General features: G+C 38.1%; 1 protein-coding gene across 13 annotated transcripts in view; it reads left to right on the forward strand.

Annotated features, from left to right (window-relative positions):
• Positions 1-22,419, forward strand: part of LOC101745976 (trithorax group protein osa) — a 107,933-nt gene that overhangs the window by 68,251 nt on the left and 17,263 nt on the right. For 10 of the 13 annotated variants that reach the window (XM_038011945.2, XM_038011946.2, XM_038011948.2 and 7 more), the window contains exons 5-7: positions 10,314-10,443; positions 21,278-21,540; positions 21,925-22,111. In XM_038011945.2, coding sequence (XP_037867873.1) covers positions 10,314-10,443; positions 21,278-21,540; positions 21,925-22,111 — 580 coding nt within the window. Of the gene's footprint in view, positions 1-4,004; positions 4,257-10,313; positions 10,444-21,277; positions 21,541-21,924; positions 22,112-22,419 lie in introns of those variants that run through there. The other 3 variants (XM_038011947.2, XM_062669419.1, XM_038011958.2) reach the window with 2 other exon arrangements.

Here is a 22,419-nt window from a genome sequence, read left to right on the forward strand (position 1 = left end):
TTTTGAACTTTTTAGTGGCCTTTGTTGAACACCTCTCTACGTGTAACATATTATCATGGCGGTGTTTGGATTAGATTAGTTTCATGCCATAACCAAGCGATTTGCTAAACAAAGCCCTAGTTCACAGTACGTGTAATGAGAGGATTATAAACTAGACCCTGTATCGTGACACAGTGAGCTGAGACACGTCGTGTTCCGATAAGGCAACTCGTTAGGCCGTGAAAGTAAACGGGGCACCCGGTGAAATTGAAGGATGGTGCAACAATTCGCAAGACTTGCTCTCGATAGCGCGCGGTCGTCGATGACGAGCCGTTTATGTAATGTAAATGTTTACGTACCTACTACTGCTTGCTACACGTGGCCGGCGGCACACCACGTGCCCCAACAACCGAGAACACTAGCCTTGTGAATTATTTATTTACGACAACATTTTCGCACGCCGGTCAACGAACTCTCGAATGATCTTGGAATGTATTTACGCGGATTAATCGCGACATGTCTCTCTGTCTTTGTGCGATTGCATAGATGTGTTTGTGTTTCTAATTATCTCGGTCTTAGCTAGCTGCACTCGTGTATACGCAGGCTACGTAGGTACGTCTCATATATTCGCGATACGAATCTGTCAAGCGGACTGAATACGCTATAGAGCTAACTTGATGTATTTCACTAAATACTTGCTACATTAAGTACTACTTACTGGTAGGACCTCTTGTGGTCCGCACGGGTAGGTACCACTACCCCGCTTATTTCTGCCGTGAAGTAATGTTGCGTTTCGGTTTGAAGGGCGGGGTAGCCGTTGTAACTATACTGAGACCTTAGAACTGATATCTCAAGGTGGGTGGCGCGTTTACGTCGTAGATGTCTATGGGCTCCAGTAACCACTTACCAGGTGGGCTGTGAGCTCGTCCACACATCTAAGCAATAAATAAATAAAAATCTTACAAGTTTAACCAAACGTTGTCAATATATCGAATAATATATAATCTGTTTTGAAATCTTAAATAAACGATCCCATAATCCAAGAGCCAAGTTTACTTGACGACCCACTGACCCAGCTAGATAGATATGAACTATAATAGATTTTAGTGAGCATAACTTGGCGCAGAATATCTTCCATTATGACTGAATTGCTTTTATAGATATAAATGTGAATTTGACACAGAGAAGTGACATAGCATATCTTAGTATCGCGTCGTTTAGTATAATTTGATCGTGAAGTAAAGCATTTTCTATTGTTGATTAAAACTAGAAACATACGATAGGCAGCGACTTGGCTCTGCCCCTGGCATTGCTGAAGTCCATGGGCGACGGTAACCACTCACCATCAGGCGGGCCGTATGCTCGTCTGCCTACACGGGCAATAAAAAAAAAAGAAACACACCATCTGTACACATTCTGAAGTGTTTAGCACTGTTCACGGCTCTTAACATGAATAGTAGGTGTATTGACAATGTTAATGGAATATTTGAGTACTATAATGTCCGTCAGTGAAAACTCACTAGTGATCTAGGTGAATTTCGATAGGTGATGACACTATGACAGTAAATGTCATGAGTTTGAAGACAATAACGAATTTCGCTGTAAAAAAACCGAATGTGGTTTAAATCATTGGACATCCATCCGCCTTTAAATAAAACTAGTGGTTCCGCAGTAGCCGAAATTCGACTATAATTAATTGAAATTATAAGTTTGAAGATTATTGTGGTTCTATTGTCAAAGACTATTATACTTCTATAGTCACAGATTTAGCCAAGACTACTCTATAGACGAATAATATGAACAATATCAACCTATTTTCAATTTGACCACAGACTTTAAGCAATAACAAAAGTTTGACAATAAACAAAGAGTATAATAATATGTGCGTGTCAAATACATGGTATGTAGTGTGTGTGTAATGTTTTCTTTATTGATTTAATGTATTTTCAAAGCATAATTTAAAAAAAAATAGCATTTTGCACTTCTCTATATTCTCTAAAGTGTAAGAAATTTCAGACCAATCCGTCCGCGCAATCTTCGTAAAAAGGGGTACAAAGTTTTTGCTTCACGTATTAATTTATAGATGATGAAGAAAATAAAATGAACATCTTTACCTAAATCAATTTTTAATCAGTTTTCATAATAAAATTGTAATTCAAATGTCACACATGTCATGTGTCAATAGTAATTATTCAAATATTCATTTTATCGTTTTCTTATTATGTATTATTTTTCCGACAAAAAATATACCTTGTTTTTTGAAGTGAAAACTTCTTTAGAATCGTTGTGATTTCAAACCGGATGCAACGGAAAAAACGACAGGTAAGAGACACAAATACAAAAATGTGTAGGATGAAGCCAGCAAAGAATGAGACAGAAATATACATACTATTTAATACAGCGCCATCTGTGAGATTTTTTAATACTAACGTGTGTATGAAAGCTCTTGTAGTGAATTTTAATTTAGGATTATACGTGAAATTAAAATATCAATTCACAGAGGGCGCTACCTTACAATTATTTACTAATGACAAAATTTTACATATACTTAAGACGTTTAGGATAATTGTATTTTAATTTTGGAAGGTTTCACTTCTACCACGTGTGAATTGCACACATTTTTTATTTGTGAGTTTCAAGTATTACAAGCTCGTCGTACGTACTCTGTGCTAGAGACATGAAACATGTATACGCAGAAAGTATTAACTTGTTCAATAGCCGAGGGGAAGAGCACACCTGCTTCTGACACATTTTGTGATGTTACGTGTAAGTACCCAACGTTACCCAACATCGACTCGGTTTCGTTTTAATCTGGTATAATTAGAATTATGAAAGTTTAAAAATGTATTTTGGTGTTTTGGTTTTGTGATCTAAAGTTGTTTATAATTCTTTAATACTTTTATATACCTTTTGCACACATGCGCTAATTAATGGATTTGTCGCCTAATTATGTCAAGTCATGTCTATAAGTCTAAATTAACAAAATCGAGTGCTTACTGTTGTAGCCACACGTAGGCAGACAGTTGAAACGGAAATATGGCAAATCTCTTCAAAATAAACTAAAGACCTAGTCGCGGATAAACATCATTTGCACTGTTTGGTTGGTACGTCTCGTTTTGAGATAAGAATAGATGATGAGAAGAAGAAGATGAGTTCAAGGTTTTAATAATTCATTATTTTTATTATGAAGCTTTGCCTTCACCGAAGAGTTCTAGTTTTAAAAGTAATTTGATGCTAGAATTTTGTTCAGAAAGAACAAGTCTAGTGTCTTACGATTATCACGATATTGGTGAAAAGTTGCACTAAAAGAAAACCCGGCGATTGGTCAAATAAAAGATTCACATGACAATTTTATTAAGCTTAAAATATTTCCTAAAATGCATCATGCGAATATTAGGTACTTAACTTAGATCACGAACGTAGGATATTTTTTTTCTGTAAATGTCATAAGTAACGAAAATTTGATACGCTTCACCTAATAGATTCTAACTATATTACCTCTTAAATAATACATAATATCTTAAAGACTGGTTTTAAGTTAATCCAACAACCGATTGTAAGATAAAAGAAAGACAATGGAGAGAAATAAAGTCCCGCTCAACAAACACTATATCTAGATGGTACCGCCCGACGTGTTCCGACAGCTTCCAACAATAATAATTAATTGACTCGTCCGTTCGTTATCGTGCTTTTATATTGACGGTCCCAAGCAAGCAAGCGAACGAGCCGCATTCGGAATGAAATTTCCATAAAAACTTTTGTGCTTCGTCCAACGTTGCGAGCACACGTTAAAAACGTCGGCTGGCAATAAAACAGCGGCCGGTGCGGCGAGGCGCGACGAGCCCCGCACGAGTGCGAGCGAGACGCACATACAGATAATGGACTCTGTACGAAATGAAGAACGCGCCCGGTGCGCAGAGCGAGCGAGCCGGAGCACAGCAAAAACATTGCCGCAGTTATCGCGCTCCCGCCCCGCGTCCCGCACGCCTCCCCCAGGGACTGGACTCGTCCGTCCGACACCGGAGCCTCTCGCAACCTCGACAGCGGGGGGTCGTGACTTGCCTCGTTGAGCTCGTTCGTACTCTGTACCCAGCTCTCGGACTATCGCCTCACATGATTTTAAAAAGAACTTTAAAAAGCTTGACATAACGTATTCGTTTCAATTCGCTCTCTCGAAATATAGCGTCCGCTTGATTGTTTTTACCGTTGTTGCACTTGGCGGCCGAAAGGGATCCCCGAAATTACGTGTCGAACAAATTTTTCACATCATTGAGACGGTACGTATATGTACTTAAAATACAATGTCTAAAGTATAGGATCATGAAAATGATTTTAGATGGAGTTGTAAGTAAAGACGTCTAGGGTATCACAATAACGTGTAAATATTAGCGTTTCTGGATTTACATTTAATTTATATTTCATTGAATTTCAACCGAACTACCTATTAACCTACTTTACTTTTCAGGAATTTGTTGATGCATTATTTTGGAATTCATTACCAAGTATAATAACACCAGGAAAACTATTAAAATGTGACTGTGAAACGTTTGGATGGTTTAATGTCGCGGTTGTCTTAAATTTCATAATTTCTCACGTTCAAATATTTTAGGCTTTCTTTAGTAGTTATGGACAAGTCATTCGAGGCTACTAAAATCTGAAATAGTCTAGTGTAGAATATGCTACAACACTTAAAACTTAAATAGACAGATTCGAAATCGTCAGTGAAACAGGCTAAGACAAAATAAATTGGGTAAACTTTAAATTGTAAATCTATAAATTAATACGTGAAGCAACAACTTTGTACCCCTTTTTACGAAAATTGCGCGGAAGGAGGAGTATGAAATTTCCCACACTTATAGAGAATATAGGGAAGGAGTGCAGAATGCAATTTTTTTTAATTATGCATTAATAATACATTAAGTAAATCAATAAAAAAAAAATGATTACACAACTAGCATGTATTTGACACACACACATATACATACATATTATATAATCTTTTTTTATTGTCAAACTTTTGTTATTTCTTAAAGTCTGTGTTCAAATTAAGAATTGATAATATTGTCTATCTTTAATATTATTTGTCTATAGTGTGGTCTTGGCGAAATCTGTGAATAAAGAAGTATAATAGTCTTTGATAATAGAACCTTAATAATGTTCAAACTTATAATTTCAATTCGTATTTAATAAAAATTAGTTAATTTGTCTTCTCACTTGACACAATACAAGACAATACATGAATGTTTGTTGATTCTTTAATTTTTATTAGTTAGATTGGTGGTAGAGTGGTTAGTAGACGCATCGCGGAGGCATAACCTTATCACGAACGGGGGGGGGGGGGGGGGGGGGCACAATAGATCAGTGTGAGCCCGCGCTGTTGCCATACACCATTAATTACACCAAATATCGATATTATTTTTATTGATTTTGTTTTGCTTAGGTGTGTGGACTAGCTCACGGCCCACCCGGAGTTAAGTGGTTACCGGTCGATATCTATAACGTAAATGCCGCCACCTACCTTGACATATGAGTTCTAAGATCTCAGTATATACAGTACAAAGGCTGATCCCACCATCCGAACATACGAGCCACCACAATGAGTGGTTATCGTCGATGTCAGTAATTCCAGGGGTACAGCCAAGGCGCTGCCCACCGGCTGGGTACTCTTCGAAAACCTCGATTGATCATATCGATGTTCATCATTCGTTGTATCGATTAATAAATCGTAATTCGTTATTATTCGCAGAAGTCTTTGGTGAAAACTATGTCGCTCTGTGGAATATCTATTTCCTTTTAAACATTGGTATCACCACCGCTATTTCTAATATATGTCCCTAATTAGGCTGTATTTCTGACTTGCTCGTAGGTGACGTAAAATACTGACTTCTGTTGAATTTTATGTTTTCTCTAAAAAGGCACCATTTCAATTATTCATAGTAAAAAAAAAAAACTTGAAAATTTTTATTTTGTTTGTTTATGTGTTGGGAAAAGTAAATAGCCTGGTTTGTGAGCCCACACTATTAAACAATTCATGTCATACTGTCTCGTTAAAAAAGGTTAAACATACAAACTCCTGACATGAACTATTTTTAATTTTCAATTCAACGAAATGTATCTCGTAATCTTTTTATTGATTCCCTCAAGGAGTTCAATCAAAAATGAGATTTTTGTGCACCGCTAAGATTCAAAAATTGATCAAGTATTACAATCTAAGCTGTAGCTGTGACTATCAATCATATGTTAAGAAACTTTTAAGTATATACCTATGCATAAAAAGAAGTGTACATATCTTGAAACCTTTTGCTTTCAATATCGAAAATAAAAGTTCGATTTCACTGTTATAATCTACATTAATGTATGCTATATGCTATCTACGTTATCTAGGTCATAAACTATACTATATAATAATATGTATATAGTAAGAAATATCTTATTTCGAAACTTGCATTTAACGTCACATATTTAAACATAACGCTACTGAAATACATAAACTAAAGTATACGTATGCCAAAAAAAAATATACCACCGATCTTCGCCTTATGATCGACATTTCTACCGCTGACGTCTCAATATTTATTGTTTAAAATATACCACGTATTATATACATTTTCTTGTCTGTTATGTTATTTTCATTTTAAGGAAAAGTACTTTTTTTCAGAAATATATATACATTTAAACATTGAATTCCGTACTTAATAAATAGCAACAAAAAATGAAAATCGCTTGAAAATTTTAGGATTTTTTTTCATATTTAAGTAAATAAAGATTATTAGAGTTTTTTGGTATTTAAACATTGTGACGAACTTAATTGTAAATCATTATTATAATTTTGAATACTTTATAGCTGTTCTATTATTATTGTATTTGTGTATTCTTTGAATCTGTCAAGTCGTACATAATTTGTTACATTCTGTGGAACGAATAATGTGTAAGCATTTTTCCAGACACAGCTCTTTTGCTACCCGGCATAGAACTTATTTTTGTCATTGGGAGATCAGTATCGTTCTTACCTTCCCTTTCACTTCTTAATATATACTCGTGTTTGTATAGATGGTGATTGCATGTAACGGCATCTTACATGGTAACTTTTATCCTCTTTAAGATGTAAGTTAAACTTTAAAGGTTGCACACGTAACGACAACCGATGACAGTATAAAAAAAAATATTATTACATTTACTTAACTTCATTACTTTATGAGTAATATTCTGATAAGGGTCACCAGGAATAACAAAATTATTAGATTGAAATCAAAGAGAATTAAACTTTAAATGGTTTTAAAGTTTTTTAACTTTTTTATTTAAACTGGAGGTCCCGCAGTAGTCGAAATTCGACTATAATTAACTGGAATTGTAAGTTTGTACACTATTATGATTGTATTTTATATTTCTATAATCACAAATTTCGCCAAGACTAGACTATAAAAAATATTAACAAAGACAAACAATATTTAATCTCAATTTGACAACAGACGTCAAGAACAAAAGTTTGAAAATAAATAGTATGCATGCGTGTGTGCGTCAAATACATGGTATGAAGTGTGTGTAACGTTTTCTTTACTGATTTAATGTATCTTTTATGCATTATTTAAAAAAAAAACGTTAGCATTGTGTACTTCTTCTCTATATTCTCTATAAGTGTGGAAAATTTCATAGTCCCCCCTCCGCGCAAATTTCGTAAAAAGGGATACAAAGTTTTTGCTTCACGTATTAATATATAGATTCTTGAATGCCGTGTGTAGTAATGTGTAGTTTGTAATGCAGCGCACGTTTGTTTTTTGAAGCTCAGAACACGAATTTTGAATGCGTCCGTGGTAGATGTAGAGATCATGTGATCTCAATCTCTTTTACGTAACACTTACGTTATTCATAACATGTGTCGGCATATGTCATTAGTTGGATTCCTGACCAAACGCTTAAAAGTGAATGTCAGAAGTTATTGCATTCATCATCAGAATCTGTCTCTTCTGGTAACATCTTATTGAGATATTCGTATTAAAATTTCTAATTATTTGTTGAAGAAGTTAGTAAAACATAAACACACGCAATATTATGAATACCTACTACTAAACTGGTGGTAGGACCTCTTGTGAGTCCGCACGGGTAGGTACCACCACCCCGCCTATTTCAGCCGTGAAGCAGTAATGCGTTTCGGTTGGAAGGGTGGGGTAGCCGTTGTAACTGTACTGAGACCTTAGAACTTATATCTCGAGATGGGTGGCGCATTTACGTTGTAGATGTCTATGGGCTCCAGTAACCACTTAACACCAGGTGGGCTGTGAGCTCGTCCATCCATCAACTAGATACAGTACTTACAGCTAACCATTTCGCTCTTTTTACAAACTGAAAAAATATGGCACCTTCGGTCAATATGATTTAAACACAGCTGTCTAATATTACCATAGTATGATTCAGGAAACTGGTGAATCGCTATCTATCAAACCATTGATGTCAACTATGTTTTTTTCAACAAACTTTAATACCACTTTCCATTCCTTTAAACAATAAATTTGACATTGTAGGAAAGGAATACGCTAAAGAATGCATATTTTCTCCATAAAACACATCACTATATTTTACTTATCTAGGCGGATGATGTTGGCGTCGTATACATTATTATATTTGATTACTTGATTATCATAAAGTATGTATATAAATAGTGTCTTTAAGTAAATACAGCATTGCTGAATACATTAATTCAAAACCTTTCCGCCCCTTGGTCAAAACTTTAAGCTTTTAAGGTCCAGCGATCTGAGGTTTGATCAATCAGACAGGAACGATGAGTACGTACCTAATCTATACTTCTATACTATCTAAACTAATATTATAAAGAGGAAAGATTTGTTTGTTTGTTTGTATTGAATAGGCTCCGAAACTACTGAACCAATTTGAAAAATTCTTTCACTGTTTGGAAGCTACACTATTCCCGAGTGACACAGGCTATAATCTTTTTTTTTTTAAATAAACATCCTTACTAAAACTCCAATAATGTAACTCAAGGTGTAAAAAAATACCTAAAATATTCTTTACATCGCGTGCCCTGCGAAAACTATTGATGATAGAATAAAACAATGTACTACGACTTTGTAGAACACATTATTATTTACAAAAAGTGTCGCGATAGCATACATGTAACTATTATAGTTATGCCGCAATAGGTGTTCTTTTATTTAAAAAATAAAACAACATCAAATATCATTGCAATTTTTGTTAAATACCCGAACGGAGCCGGAGCGGGCCGCTTGTCTTATTTATATAGTACAGACATGCGAGTCGACTTATGTGTATTTTAGTCTATTTGTTTGTATGTCCATGTATTTATTTGAACACACATTCATGGTTGTTTCACATATTGGTAACGATCACAAAGTGACCCTGCTCCACTGACACGAACTATTGTTCTCGTCTGTCGAGGTGAAAGTGTCAAGGTGATGATGACCTCTAGATCGGAAATAATGGGTAGTTTACTTAGATTTGAATTTTTTTTTTTAAGTTCATTTAATTTCGATTCTATTTTTTTATTGACATGAAAGTGAATTGGGTAATAGAAGGAGTCCTCCCCATCGTCTGCACTTTGAATTTTTGAAGAGTCGTATCCGTGATGTGTTCAGGCTTTTCTCCAAAGGTTCGTCGGTGTGGTGAAGATCAACCGCAACATTTTTGTGAAGGTGTTCTGAATATGTAGAATTAATCATAACAAATAACAAACATATCAATAAATCATAACATATCACAAAATTCGGTATGATTTTGTGCTTAATATTCAGTGCAGTATGTCGTAGATTTCTTAACTTTTGTAATCCCGTGAGCACTTGAATCCCAAGTTATTAACAATAAACTTGATGACGTTTGTAGTTTGTTTCATCACATGTGTTACCACTGTGACGGGTAACCATCATACAATACAAGATTATTAGCGTGCATATATACAAGGTTTGAACAACAACATTCGGACCGTCGGTCTACCGAGCAATATCAGCCGCTCGGTGGAAGATCTTCCATTTGTCGTTAGTGATGAGCATTAAAAATATTTTTTTCAATTTAACAAAATAATCATTATGGATAAAATGGCATGTCCATATTATTATGTCTTGACGCAGGTATATAAAATCAATCTACCCACTCCGACCACTGGTCATTAAACATCCCACACCACCAAACCCCGTTCTGAAACCTGATATGGTATACCTACTTACATGACGTTAAAAATAAGTTCATACGATATTTAATTAAATACTATCACTTTTGAACCTCACAAGAGGCATCATCTTTAAAACTCTTCAAAAGTTTTCTAGTGAATTGGAACACAATAATTGAAAATTATTTTATTGTTTTAGGATCTGACAGGGCAGAACAGCAATGACTCTGGTGGAAGCGGGGGTGCGGGTCGCGCCACCACGCCGCACCTGAGACCTACGCCCAGCCCAACCGGCTCCAGCGGCTCGCGATCGATGTCACCCGCTGTTGGTAAGTTCATACGTTTCACAAACTTCATATACGCGAGTTAATAATGTGTGTATTGCCCTCCGGAAATCTCATCGGAGCGGTCAATATAACACTAAGTATAATTACATGCTTATTCGCGTCAACGACCGCGGTGGATCGCTGCATATATGGCTTATTACCAAAACTGCTAGTCAGCTAAGCGGGGCGGTTTATCATTTCCTTATAATTAGAAGATTCAAAATAATACGTTCCACAACCGACGTTCTCAATTTAGAACGTTTTTACTTAAGCTAGGGCCGTCGAAAACACACAGGACATAAGTACACACAGACCCCGTAAGTCGAATCCGACGACTAGGTCTTAAACGCACTAAGATCTTTATTGTAACACGTGTTACATTACTTTTGATAGCCGAACTGAGTGAAGTTTCTAACAATATTATTGATTACTTTAACAGCTCACACGTCAGTCATATATGTAATTGTAATCATCGTTATATTACTTATAATCCTCAGTTTAATGCTGATCTTCACGTCAATCAAAGACACTGTAATCATAACTATAATTCTATGTAGAGCAGCGCGATCTCCGGTGCTATTGCTACTGAACTAATGTCAACCTCGCCGCTATCGCAGCTGCGCTTAGGAGTGGCTCATTCGGGCTCTCGCGTGTGTTTTGTTTTGTCATGAGTGTGTTGATCAGCATCGTTGTGCATATTCCGTCACCGGTAGACACGGGCTTTCCCGACATTGACCCACATAGAACGGGCGCCCAGAGTACGCCGTATTTTGCCCCTTTTGCGGGCGCGAACCACCCCTGCCCGCCCACCTTATGTACGAGTCGGGGTGGTCGCGGTATATAGGGCCTCGTGAAAAACTTACCCCCACCGGCGGTCGGGGCGAGCACGCAAAACAGGACCTGCCACCCCTGAGGCCCGACGAGACGCTCTTATGAGCCGGACCGCAGATCTCATCGCATAAATCTAAACAATACATAAATTTTACTTTAATCTGTCAGTAAACACCTCATTTGATCTATGTATACGACAAACAGCTTATAATAATTGTGCGCCCTGAAACTCAATACTAGGGTTGTCACAGTAGGTAAAAATAGAAAGCAAAAGCAATTGAATTAACGCTTAACTGTTCCTAAATAGCAAATAAAAAAATCTCGCCTCATTAAAATGAAACCAAACAGCTACTAACCGTGTCGTAAAACAATTGTTTACGAGCTAACAACTTTCACTGTGTAGCAGTAACGAGATGACGTCACGACTAAGTCAGAGCTAAAGGTTTCAATAACACCTTTATAGGGCTTCCCTCGAAGTGACCTTGGCGCGTTCACCCACCGGGGACGCCACATCTTATGTACTAACCCACTGTCACGATTTGCCAGAGTAGAACATACATAATGTTTACATAAGAGGCCTTTTGCCTTTCATCTGATTCTAGTAAGACGGGTTACTACAGTCTCATTCATGAAACGATGAATAAATTATACTCTCCTCATTTTGTACTATGTATAAAATAACGAACAAAATTTTTACTCTCCGAAATAAAAGTCTGTGAGACCTACAGACTGAATGTTTCAAAATTATCAAACCATCTATAAAATTTTACGTACGAATAGGTATACGATACGAATATCAAGTTAATCCTTTCCTAGCTGTGGTATTAAGTTGTATAACTTATTAAATGTAAATTTTGTTTCCGGGCAATCGAGGGTCACAGAATTTAGTCTTAAAAAGTTACTTAGGGTTTGGGTCTGAATTTACCATTTTTAACTTATTTAGTTGTTTTTTTTAAGTTAATTTGTGTCTTTTTGTATTTTTATGTATTCGATTTTTGGAAAAATAAGAGTTTTATTTGTTTTATCTTCTAATGTTAGTTTTACAGTAACGTTTTCTTCTAAATCATTATATATCACTGTCCTTGTAAATGACTTTTTTCCTGATTTCTAATGACTGCTTTTGTTGATACATGAATGAACAATCGACGGCAAAATTAACTGTAAGAAGCAATAAAAACTAAATACAACTTAAATAAGAAGTAAGATTTAAACAAAAACAGCGCGTGGTAAAATACTGGCCTTTATATAATAATATAAGGGTTATCACTTTTAACGTCAGTTCTATCGAGTCTTTCTCTGCCAAATTTCGATGATAACTTCATGTTATTGATCTTTAAATACATGGAAATCCCTATTATTTCACCGATATAATGCTAAAACTACACCTTTAGGTCCTACCGGAATAATATCTGGATCAGCTAAATTTTGGTACAGCGCGTTGTCCTTAACCAAAATTCTGAAATTAACTCGAGTTTTTTTGAGTTTTACGTGATGTTTCTCTAAATATTGTTTATTTATTTTGCCCAGGGCACAGGGCTCACAAGATGCCCTACCACCAGTAATTACGCAAATTATAATTAATGAGGGTTTGATATTTATATATTTTTATTGCACTTGTAGGTAGGTAGACGAGCATATGGCCCACCTCACCTGAGGTTGAGTGTTTACCGCCGCCTATGGACTTGAACAATGCCAGAGGCAAAGCCAAGCCGCAGTTGCCTATATCACACGATATTATTCCCTCACCATGGAAATAATTTATGAATATTTTGTTAAGTGCATAATTCATTAGAAAAATTGGTACCCGCTTGCGGAATTCGAACACAGGCACTGTCGCATCGCTAGATACCAATTCACCGGGCGTCTTATCCCTTACGCCATAACGACACCTGTCTGCCTGCTGTAGCTTTAAATTTCTCGAAAAATACAGTTTACAATGGGTTTTTTTTTATTTTTTTTTATTGCATGGATGGGTGGACGAGCTCACAGCACACCTGGTGTTAAGTAGTTACCAGAGCCCATAGATATCTACAACGTAAATGCCGCCACCCACCTTGCAAACCGAAACGCATTACTGCTTGACGGCAGAAATAGGCAGAGTGGTGGTACCTACCCGTGCGGACTCACAAGAGGTCCTACCACCAGTAATATTAAACCAGTCAAAATATTAAATCACTATACAATGAGGCCTGCATGACTAAATAATGTTGACTGTTATAAAATATAATAAATGCCCGTCAAGTGACCGCTCCATCGATTTGCGTTATCAGTGTAACAAATGTCATGCTATTTTGGTCTTAGTTATGATACGTCTTAAGAATTATAAAGTAACAATATGATTCAAGTGAAATGAACGAATGAGTCATAAACCACGGGTTTTTGTTTTGATTCACATTGTCGTATTAAAATAGATGTAAAATAAAATTTTGAAAGAAAAGTTAAAAGAATTCTCAGCTTGATTACGAATTGGCTGGAAAGAACGTCAACCGCAAAAGCAAATCACGTTTTGTTAACGTTTGGCCGTCGCCGAATGTGGCTTTCTCAAAACATTGAGCCGTAGAGACTGGCCCGGCTGGCGACTGCCGCGCCACTCGAATACCGGTTATATGACCGCAATATATCCTCGCTTCGTGTGTTCGATATTTCCAGCGAAGCGGTTCATTTCGTTATCCACTGCTCCATTACTTCAACGCTGAACGCAGCTTTGAACACCGACTCGTCTGTGTATGTGATTCTCGTGACTCGGCATCACCACCTACGTTATATGGTGGTGTAGACTTATGACTGCATGACGTCAACGGTTCGGCTCGTCGGACTCCTCCGCTCTCGACAAACAACGACTGGATATCTAGCCTCGCATTCGAAATTGATAGATCATTCAAGAAAGAAATCGCGATTTTGCGATATTTTTTGATGATTCATATCCCATCTTCAGTGATGTTTAAAGTAGTTTACTGTTTTGTCATCTTTCAATTCTTTCTTATACCTGAATCGACTCGTTAAGCACTATAATGTAAAATGATCGTTCCATTTTTCGATCACACGATTGCACAAAGTTGTATTTTATCGATCGTCTTTACCGGCCGACGACTCCCTATTCAAATTCCATCGTTAGTCGTAACACAATAAAGCCGCAATACCGCAACCCGACGCGTTCGAAGGTGAATTGCGTATTGTTTGACGCTCGCTACCAACGTGACTCGAGAAAACGACTTTAATTTTCATCCAATAAGGTTTCTATCGCAGAAAGTATGATAATTCATCGCGTCGTGTATTTCCGAACCTTGCGACGTACAAGCGTAAAGTTGAATTTCCTTTGAACGGTGGTTTGTTCAATGCGAGAACGCTAAAAGCGTTTCGCAGTCGCCCGTCGTGCGTATCGGCGACCGAGCAATGGAATTCCATCAACAAAGATAAGGCAGGCTCTCGGGACAAACACGGAGAGCTGTTTCAGTGTGACATTCGAGACCTATTTTAGTAGAGTGAAACGGAATTTGTCTTAACAGATTTTTATCCCGAAGATTGCTTCAATAGTTATCTTTACGTAATTGAGTATTATTATTGATTAATATTGATTGATTAACAATTTTACGGTTGGTGAAGGTTAGTTGTTGAATATGATCAAAAGTTCTGTTGCCAAAAGTGGAGCGCTTCCCATGTCGTAAATTCCTCAATAATAAGCAGCCAGCCACGTGCCTCGTGTCGTCCTTGACAAGGCCGACGAACTCCTGCTTTTGAATAAAAAAACAAAAAAAAACTCTTTTTGTCCCGATCCCGTCTCGTAATATTTGTTTTGATCGTTTTCACGTAAACCGAAGACTGCGTGTTTTGAGTTGTTTTTTTTTTTTGTATCGCTATCGATGAGGTCGTTATTGTTATTTATAGCGTTCTGCATCAACAGTTCCTGGTAGCAACTTGAAGTTTATCGGTGCTTTTTATTGGCCAGTTCTCAACTCTACTTTCTTTCGATAAATTATAGACGGTCATTGTTAATCAGCTGAGAACCGCGATATTCTTGCAACTATGTATTTTTTTCTTTACATTTTGTGAAATGTAGCGATCATTACGCTTGAAACGTTTTACTTTTGATGTGTTGACCTGTTGATTCTGTTCGCGGTCCCACCGAGGCCGCTGGCCATCGCCTAATTGTATTCAGATTACCCCGGAAAAGTGATAAATCTCTGCGAGTCAAGGTCGTCGGAGGGTTCGACAGTCCATTCACCCCGTTCTCGGCTACCCCTCAGTTAATGGTGCGGACATTCTTTCCCCGACCTCGGCTAGACTTACCCGGTTTGCGTTATGCTATACACATAGGCCACCGGTACATACCTACCTACCTACCTACCTACCCCCCTCGATAAGTATGAAACCAGCCGGCCACCCTACTCTCAGTCCCACTTACCCAGATTGTTGTCGGATTGAAAGGGAAAACGAGATTAAATTTGTCAATGAAACACTTGTAAAAGCTTTTGTTTGATTTGTTTTGTTGTAATAGCCATTCAGATATCCGAGATACTATTTGTCACGTTACATACTTCGTTTGTAAGTTTTGTCTTGTGATAATTACAATTTACAGTTTTTTTTTATTATATCGAAATTAATCTTAATGCTTTTCGTTTGACACGTGATAGATACGGTTTGTTTTTATTAATGGTTTTCAATTATAGATTAATAATAATACGTACTAATAACGTTTCTGCTCATTCATTTTTAAATCTCACTAAATGTTGTAAATGAATGAAGTTGAAGGTGAAATAATGAAACGTCGAATTAAATGTAAAAAATAAACGCGAGATTAAACCGTAATAGGTATAAGACTCCCGAAAGCCCAACAAAATTTGCATAATTTTTTTAAAATATCTAATATCAGAGGATCTATTCACGTATTTAATCGCATCGTGTCCTAAGATAATGTCGAATGGAGTATAATTCTGCCGCAGCGTCTGCAATGTTACTACTACTACATTTAACTAAACGACTTTATAAACCCACTGTAGCCGCGTCGCCCGTACGCTCTCAACTAGGCCGCTCTTATTAACGCCATTGTCTGGGCTGTGTTTGTATAACGACTCGTGTTTGGGAACTATTATATTATTGTCTCACTTCGACGCAAGTATAAACTCTGCTAACCTGTGCCTAGTACTGGTTTATAAAGGAAATTGTATCTTCGGTTCCACTTTGTTAGTCAGTGTCTGACTCACTTAGGATTTGCCAACAAGAAACTCTGACTACTACACCGTTTGAGAACCCGTTTTGCGAAACGTGGAAAATTCGTATTTCTTAAAGAACATCAACAACCGGATAGCATGAGTAATGAAATAGCTTTTAGCGACGGATATCGTAAAAATTATATTATGTCTAACAATGTTTGTTAGCGGTTTCGTAGGCGCAAATGTGAGGTCAGCTCATATTGGTTACTACGATACTTTGTAGTCAAGGAATGTGGTTTTATTCTGATCTCCATCACCTTCAACATTGATATTAGAAAACCATAAAAAGAATATGAAATTCGGCATTCCATGGTTTCAAATTTTCAGATTTATTGCTCGAAATTGGAACGGATTAAAAAAAGATTATGAATTTCTAGGCGTCTACTCTTAGAGTAAGATTTCTGTGAATACTGAACATAAGGAACAGTCTAAAGAATATGTAAGACCAGAATAGAAAATCGATATGATAGTATCCAAAATGTGTTTTTTTTTTTTGCGAAAATTTATATCCTCTGTATTTTGGTGCCGAGAAATGTAAAGGTTTTTTCACAATTCTCATAATACACAAACAGTAGATTTATTGAAACTTAAGATGGCTTAATTTAGTTGGTTAATTCCAATTAATGAAATAGGCTTTTGAGAATTAATTGGTTAAACATAGATGAGATTATGATGATCAATAGATAGTAAATAATTGCCGTTTTAGCTTCCCATTCGCCCTGTAAGTATAGATGAGTGGCATTTACCCGAGTCACACTAATCTAATAAGAACCGTGCCTACTAATCGGTTCGCTCGTGGCAACGTGACTTTGACATTAGCTAGTTTAATGGTAACGTCCGTAAATGGATGTAGTCTCCGTTGGGTGTGAATTGATTAAATGTTAAATATTTGCGAAGCGTGTTGGTGTATTGAAAACGTCCTCGCCGGATCTTCTCAGTGGGTCGCGATTCCGATCCGGTGGTAGATTCTGCGAAGCACTGCTCTTACTAAGGCTAATGTTAGCAAATTCTCTCAGGTCGAGCCCGTGAGCTCACCTACCCATCCGGGCGGGCGTAGCTGGAATAATCTCTTAGGCTACCAGCGAATAGGTAGAGGAATTTTATCTATCTTCTATCTATCTATATATATAAAAAGGAATTGCTGTTCGTTAGTCTCGCTAAAACTCGAGAAAGGCTGGACCTATTTGGCTAATTTTGGTCTTGAATTATCTGTAGAAGTCCAGAAAAGGTTTAAAATTTAGATAAATATGAAAATGGTCGGAATTAAATAAAAATAACAATTTTGTTTTTCCTTTGGTGTGTCACCCGTCGGATGGATGCCTTTTGTTTTTGTTAAAGTTTGTTTTATACAAAAGCTTAGGTCTTTTATTTATCGATTGAGGCACTACGAAGTCTGCCGGGTCAGCTAGTAATGAATATAGATTACATAATGATGTCTCCGAGTATCTTTATTGAGTAACGATTATGAGATCAATGGACTCAAATTTTCCTATTCAAGTACTTGTTATCTATATCAATTAGGCTTACCAACCTTATTGACATATTTAAGCTAATTGCTTTTTAAACAGTTTGAATTAAATATAGAGTTTAAATAGTAATGCGATTCATTTTTAGAACTTATATTTTTATTTGCCTATCCGAATTTCTAATTACATAAGCTTCAGTAAGCGCATAATGTCGAATATTAATAAAAATATGTTTTTATTTTTTTATTTTTTATTGCCTAGATGTTCGATAATTGCAGTCAAAGTAAGGTAGCCCATTTTTCTTACAGGATAATGATAAGTGTTCTAGTCATTTGTACACGAACACAGATATAATAATACTGAAAAATATCGTGTGTCTCTCTAGGATGACGGGAGACTAATAATATGTTAACAATTTTTTTTCTAAAAGGCATCGAATTAGATTAACTTTTATTATCGAACGGATACAAGAAATCTGTCTGTTATTTTTCATACTTTAAAAAAATACGATACTTTCACAGACGTATATCTGAATCACCGATTTTAGATTTTTATCGGTCCTATAATTCGAGCAAAGGCCGTCGAAGTCGATTAAAATATCGCCAAGCCTTAAGCTTATTAGCCGGTGAGAAGTAATTTGCGGAGTTCAGTCACTCGGCGTGTGGGCGTTGAGGTCTGTTTCCCAGAAACCCCAGCCAACCGACGGTATTCACGAACATCCTGTGTGATCTTTGCAATAATGTTCATGACTCTTAATTCTATTTTTTATTTTTTTTATTGCTTAGATGGGTGGACGAGCTCACAGCCCACCTGATGTTAGTTGGTTACTGGAGCCCATAGACATCTACAACGTAAATGCGCCACCCACCTTGAGATATAAGTTCTAAGATCTCAGTATAGTTACAACGGCTGCCCCACTCTTCAAACCGAAACGCATAACTGCTTCACGGCAGAAATAGTCAGAGTGGTGGTACCTACCCGTGCGGACTCACAAGATGTCTTACCACCAGTAAATATATTTTCATAAAAACATTGCGTAAATCATTATTTTGGTTAAGTGAAGAAAATACTAGTTTTGTTGTTGTTGTTTATGTTCACAATTTAACATTTCGAAAGTTGCAAAGGTGTAGATGTGAATGTAGGATTTTTTTTAACGTTTAATTGACATTAATTGTAATGAGAATGCTAAGGCCTCGGTCTCCGTAAAGGACACGCGGTCCGACGTTGGTGACGGGCGCTGCCCTTGACAGAGCCAGTTTAGACCACTGTCGATATTGGTGCACGGTTGCCTCAATACGAATAACGTTCATTCTTGTTTCATTGTTATTATGTATATACTAGCTGTACCCGTCCACTTCGCTGGGCATTTAAAATTAACATTATTATTTCTCAGCCCCACAAAGATTCTCATCATTAACGCCCCCGCAACTCGTGTAGGGAGTCCAACACTCATATAAATATTAGCCTGTCCATTAAGTACATGTATTTTCTACAAGGGTACCAAGTTTCAAGTCAATCGTATGCACGGTTCAGTAGTTATAACGGAACATCCGTAAAAACCACTGTAGATTTATATATTAGTATAGATTCTGTACTGGTGTAATGGTATTATACGTACTCGTGGCCTATTTGTTGTCTTTAAGTGTCTCAGTTTATACACATCACAATTGCGAATGTGTATGAGAGATGTAGTCGAAATATCCATTGTACAGGGACAATGTTCCTTCGCTGTAACTATCGTTCTAATGCGTCTGTGTATACAATACTTAATTATGATATAAAAAAAATATACTTTTAAAGCTCGAACCGATTACACTCAGTGTGTCTTGGCCTTTATCATCCGTGTCTAGAGAATAAGATTCGCGAAACGAGTTCGTATACTTCTTACCTACCTACCCATGCGTTATGCTCATATATTTTGTAAACGTTAAATTGATTTTATCGATGTTCAGCTCAGTTATGATTTTGATAACGTCTGACTTACATAAGGTGTTGCTAATGTGAATTGATTCGTTTAGTACTAAACGAAATAAGTAATTAAGGAAATTCCTTGTTTGTTACGTTACAAGTCCATTGACCAAACTACACACAGAAACACACGTTTATCATAATTCAATATATAATTTGAATGTGTATAATGAAATTGTTATGCACATGGTCTATCCTCTGTTCATTACACATTCATTCATTGATTACTAATCACTCTATATAAAAAGATTCTCGGAAAACGATTCTATTCATAGTTCACATTGTTTTGTTTATTGATAAACATTGAACGAGAAAGTTTATCCTTGATCTAGAAATAGAAATCTCGCCCACATCATTAATAGCATACCAACATTCTGCGTTCCGCGTGCGCTATTTTTACGAAGCATTGGTCGTACGTACGTATGTATGTGGACCGGACCGGGACGACCTCATTATTACCTCAGCGCTGCACTCATTAAAGGTCGCCGTAAACAAATAGATGTGGATATAGATAGGTGTGTGTATGGCACGAAATTGTTATCAATGAATCATCGCCGCCTCGCCGTCTGCCCAACGTCTGATTGTACAGACTAACATGTGTACCGTAGTATAGGTAGTTGTAATGTTATAATAACCCGATAGTGACCAGCTGATGAGATTAAAATAAAAAGCTTCACACGCGCTCTTTTTTTTTTTTAGTTTTATCAAAAAAATGTTAATTTCTCGCGGTCATTCGATCATGCTTTTATTGCGTGTACCCACGTAAAGTTAAACCACTTGAGCTGTAAGTAAAACTAGCGCAAATATAGCTGAATCGATTCGCACAAAAGCTGCAATACCACTTTCGTCCTCGCAAATCACCGGGGCTCGTATCTCGGCCTCGGTCAATGCGCGTTGCGTGCATGTCGTACGAACACATATACGGATGCAATAAAGTGCAGTGAGAATTCGCGAACTAGCGGTGCACGCCGCGCTCACGTGCCGACAGAAAACGAAAGTGATCGGGTGCGCGTCTCTCTCCTCCCTCGATTGATGCCCGGCCGGCGGCGGCCCGGCTTAGGCTAACTCTCGTTAACTGTATTATTCAAATCGTACCTCTACGTGTGTCGGTGCGGGGACGACCGGCGAACTCCCGCTCTCGATAACACGCCGATACCTACGTAACTACGAACCGCAAAACCCAAACATAAACAATGCTTTCGATGCGTGTACTTTGTTAATGGAGCACGTGTTTCGTATCATGTCGATTACATTGATTTAACGATCGAGCGATCATGTAATAGTTTTAGATTGAAACTTAATTTGAATTTTAATTGTTCGTGTTATAATAAGAAAGTAATATGAGAGTCGTTTAAATTTCAGGTACACAGAACGTTGCGATGCCGCCGAGAACGCCGTCGTCGATGCCCGAGGGAGGCGGACAGGCGCGGGCGCCGACGCCCGGTGCCGGGCCGCCGCCGGGCGCCATGGTGCCTCAGCCCTATCCGCACCACGCCGCGTACAAGGCGCCGCACTACCCCCCGCAACCGCCCTACGGATATCCGCCGGCCAGGAACCATCATCCTTACTCGTACGGATACCGGCCGCCGCCGCCGCATCCGCCTCAGCATTATCCACCGCTCAAGGTAACTCAAGAACTTTCTGGCTTAAACGGTCATCCGTTCTACGAGCAATGTGTCCTGTCCACTGCCACTTCACTTCACTGCGGTAGGCAGCGGCTTGGCTCTGCCCCTGGCATTGCTGAAGTCCATGAGCGACGGTAACCACTCACCATCAGGTGGGCCGTATGCTCGTCTGCCTACAAGGGCAATAAAAAAAAAAACTTCAATGTCGCAGTCCAATCAATACAGGCAGCGCAGGACCGGTCTTTGTGGCGAGGCTTGGGGGAGGCCTATGTCCAGCAGTGGACGTCTGTGGGTTGATAAGAAGAAGATAACCGGCGTTCCGGTAACGTTTTGATCTCGGGAAGGGAATGTCGCATTGATGTCCGTGTTTGTGGTTGATTTCAGCAGGCGGGAGCGCGGCACATGGGGCCGATGGGCGCGGGCGGGGAGGGCGCCATGCCGCCGCCCACCGCGCCGCTGGAGCACGACAACGGTCCCGCGCCGCCCGCCACCGCGCTCGTCACCACCGGCCCCGACGGCGCGCCCCTCGACGAGGGCAGCCAGCAGAGCACGCTCAGTAACGCTTCCGCAGGTGACCAGTCCGACGCTGATCTATTTACCGTGACGTGACCTGGTGTTAAGTGGTTACCGGAGTCTATAGACATCTACAACGTAAATGCCGTCACCCACTTTAAGACATAGGCTCTAAGGTCTCAGTATAGTTAGAACGCCAACAAAAGGGTGGGACCCTTCAAATCGAAACGCATTACTGCTTCACGGCAGAAATAGGCAGGGTGGTGGTGGTACCTACCCGTGCGGACTCATAAGAGGTATTACTACCAGTAAGAGATATTATCACAGATATTACCACCATCCTGAGATAATACGTGGAAACTACAT

This window comes from Bombyx mori, chromosome 7 (genome assembly GCF_030269925.1).
Source record: "Bombyx mori chromosome 7, ASM3026992v2".
Taxonomy (NCBI): Eukaryota; Metazoa; Arthropoda; class Insecta; order Lepidoptera; family Bombycidae; genus Bombyx; species Bombyx mori.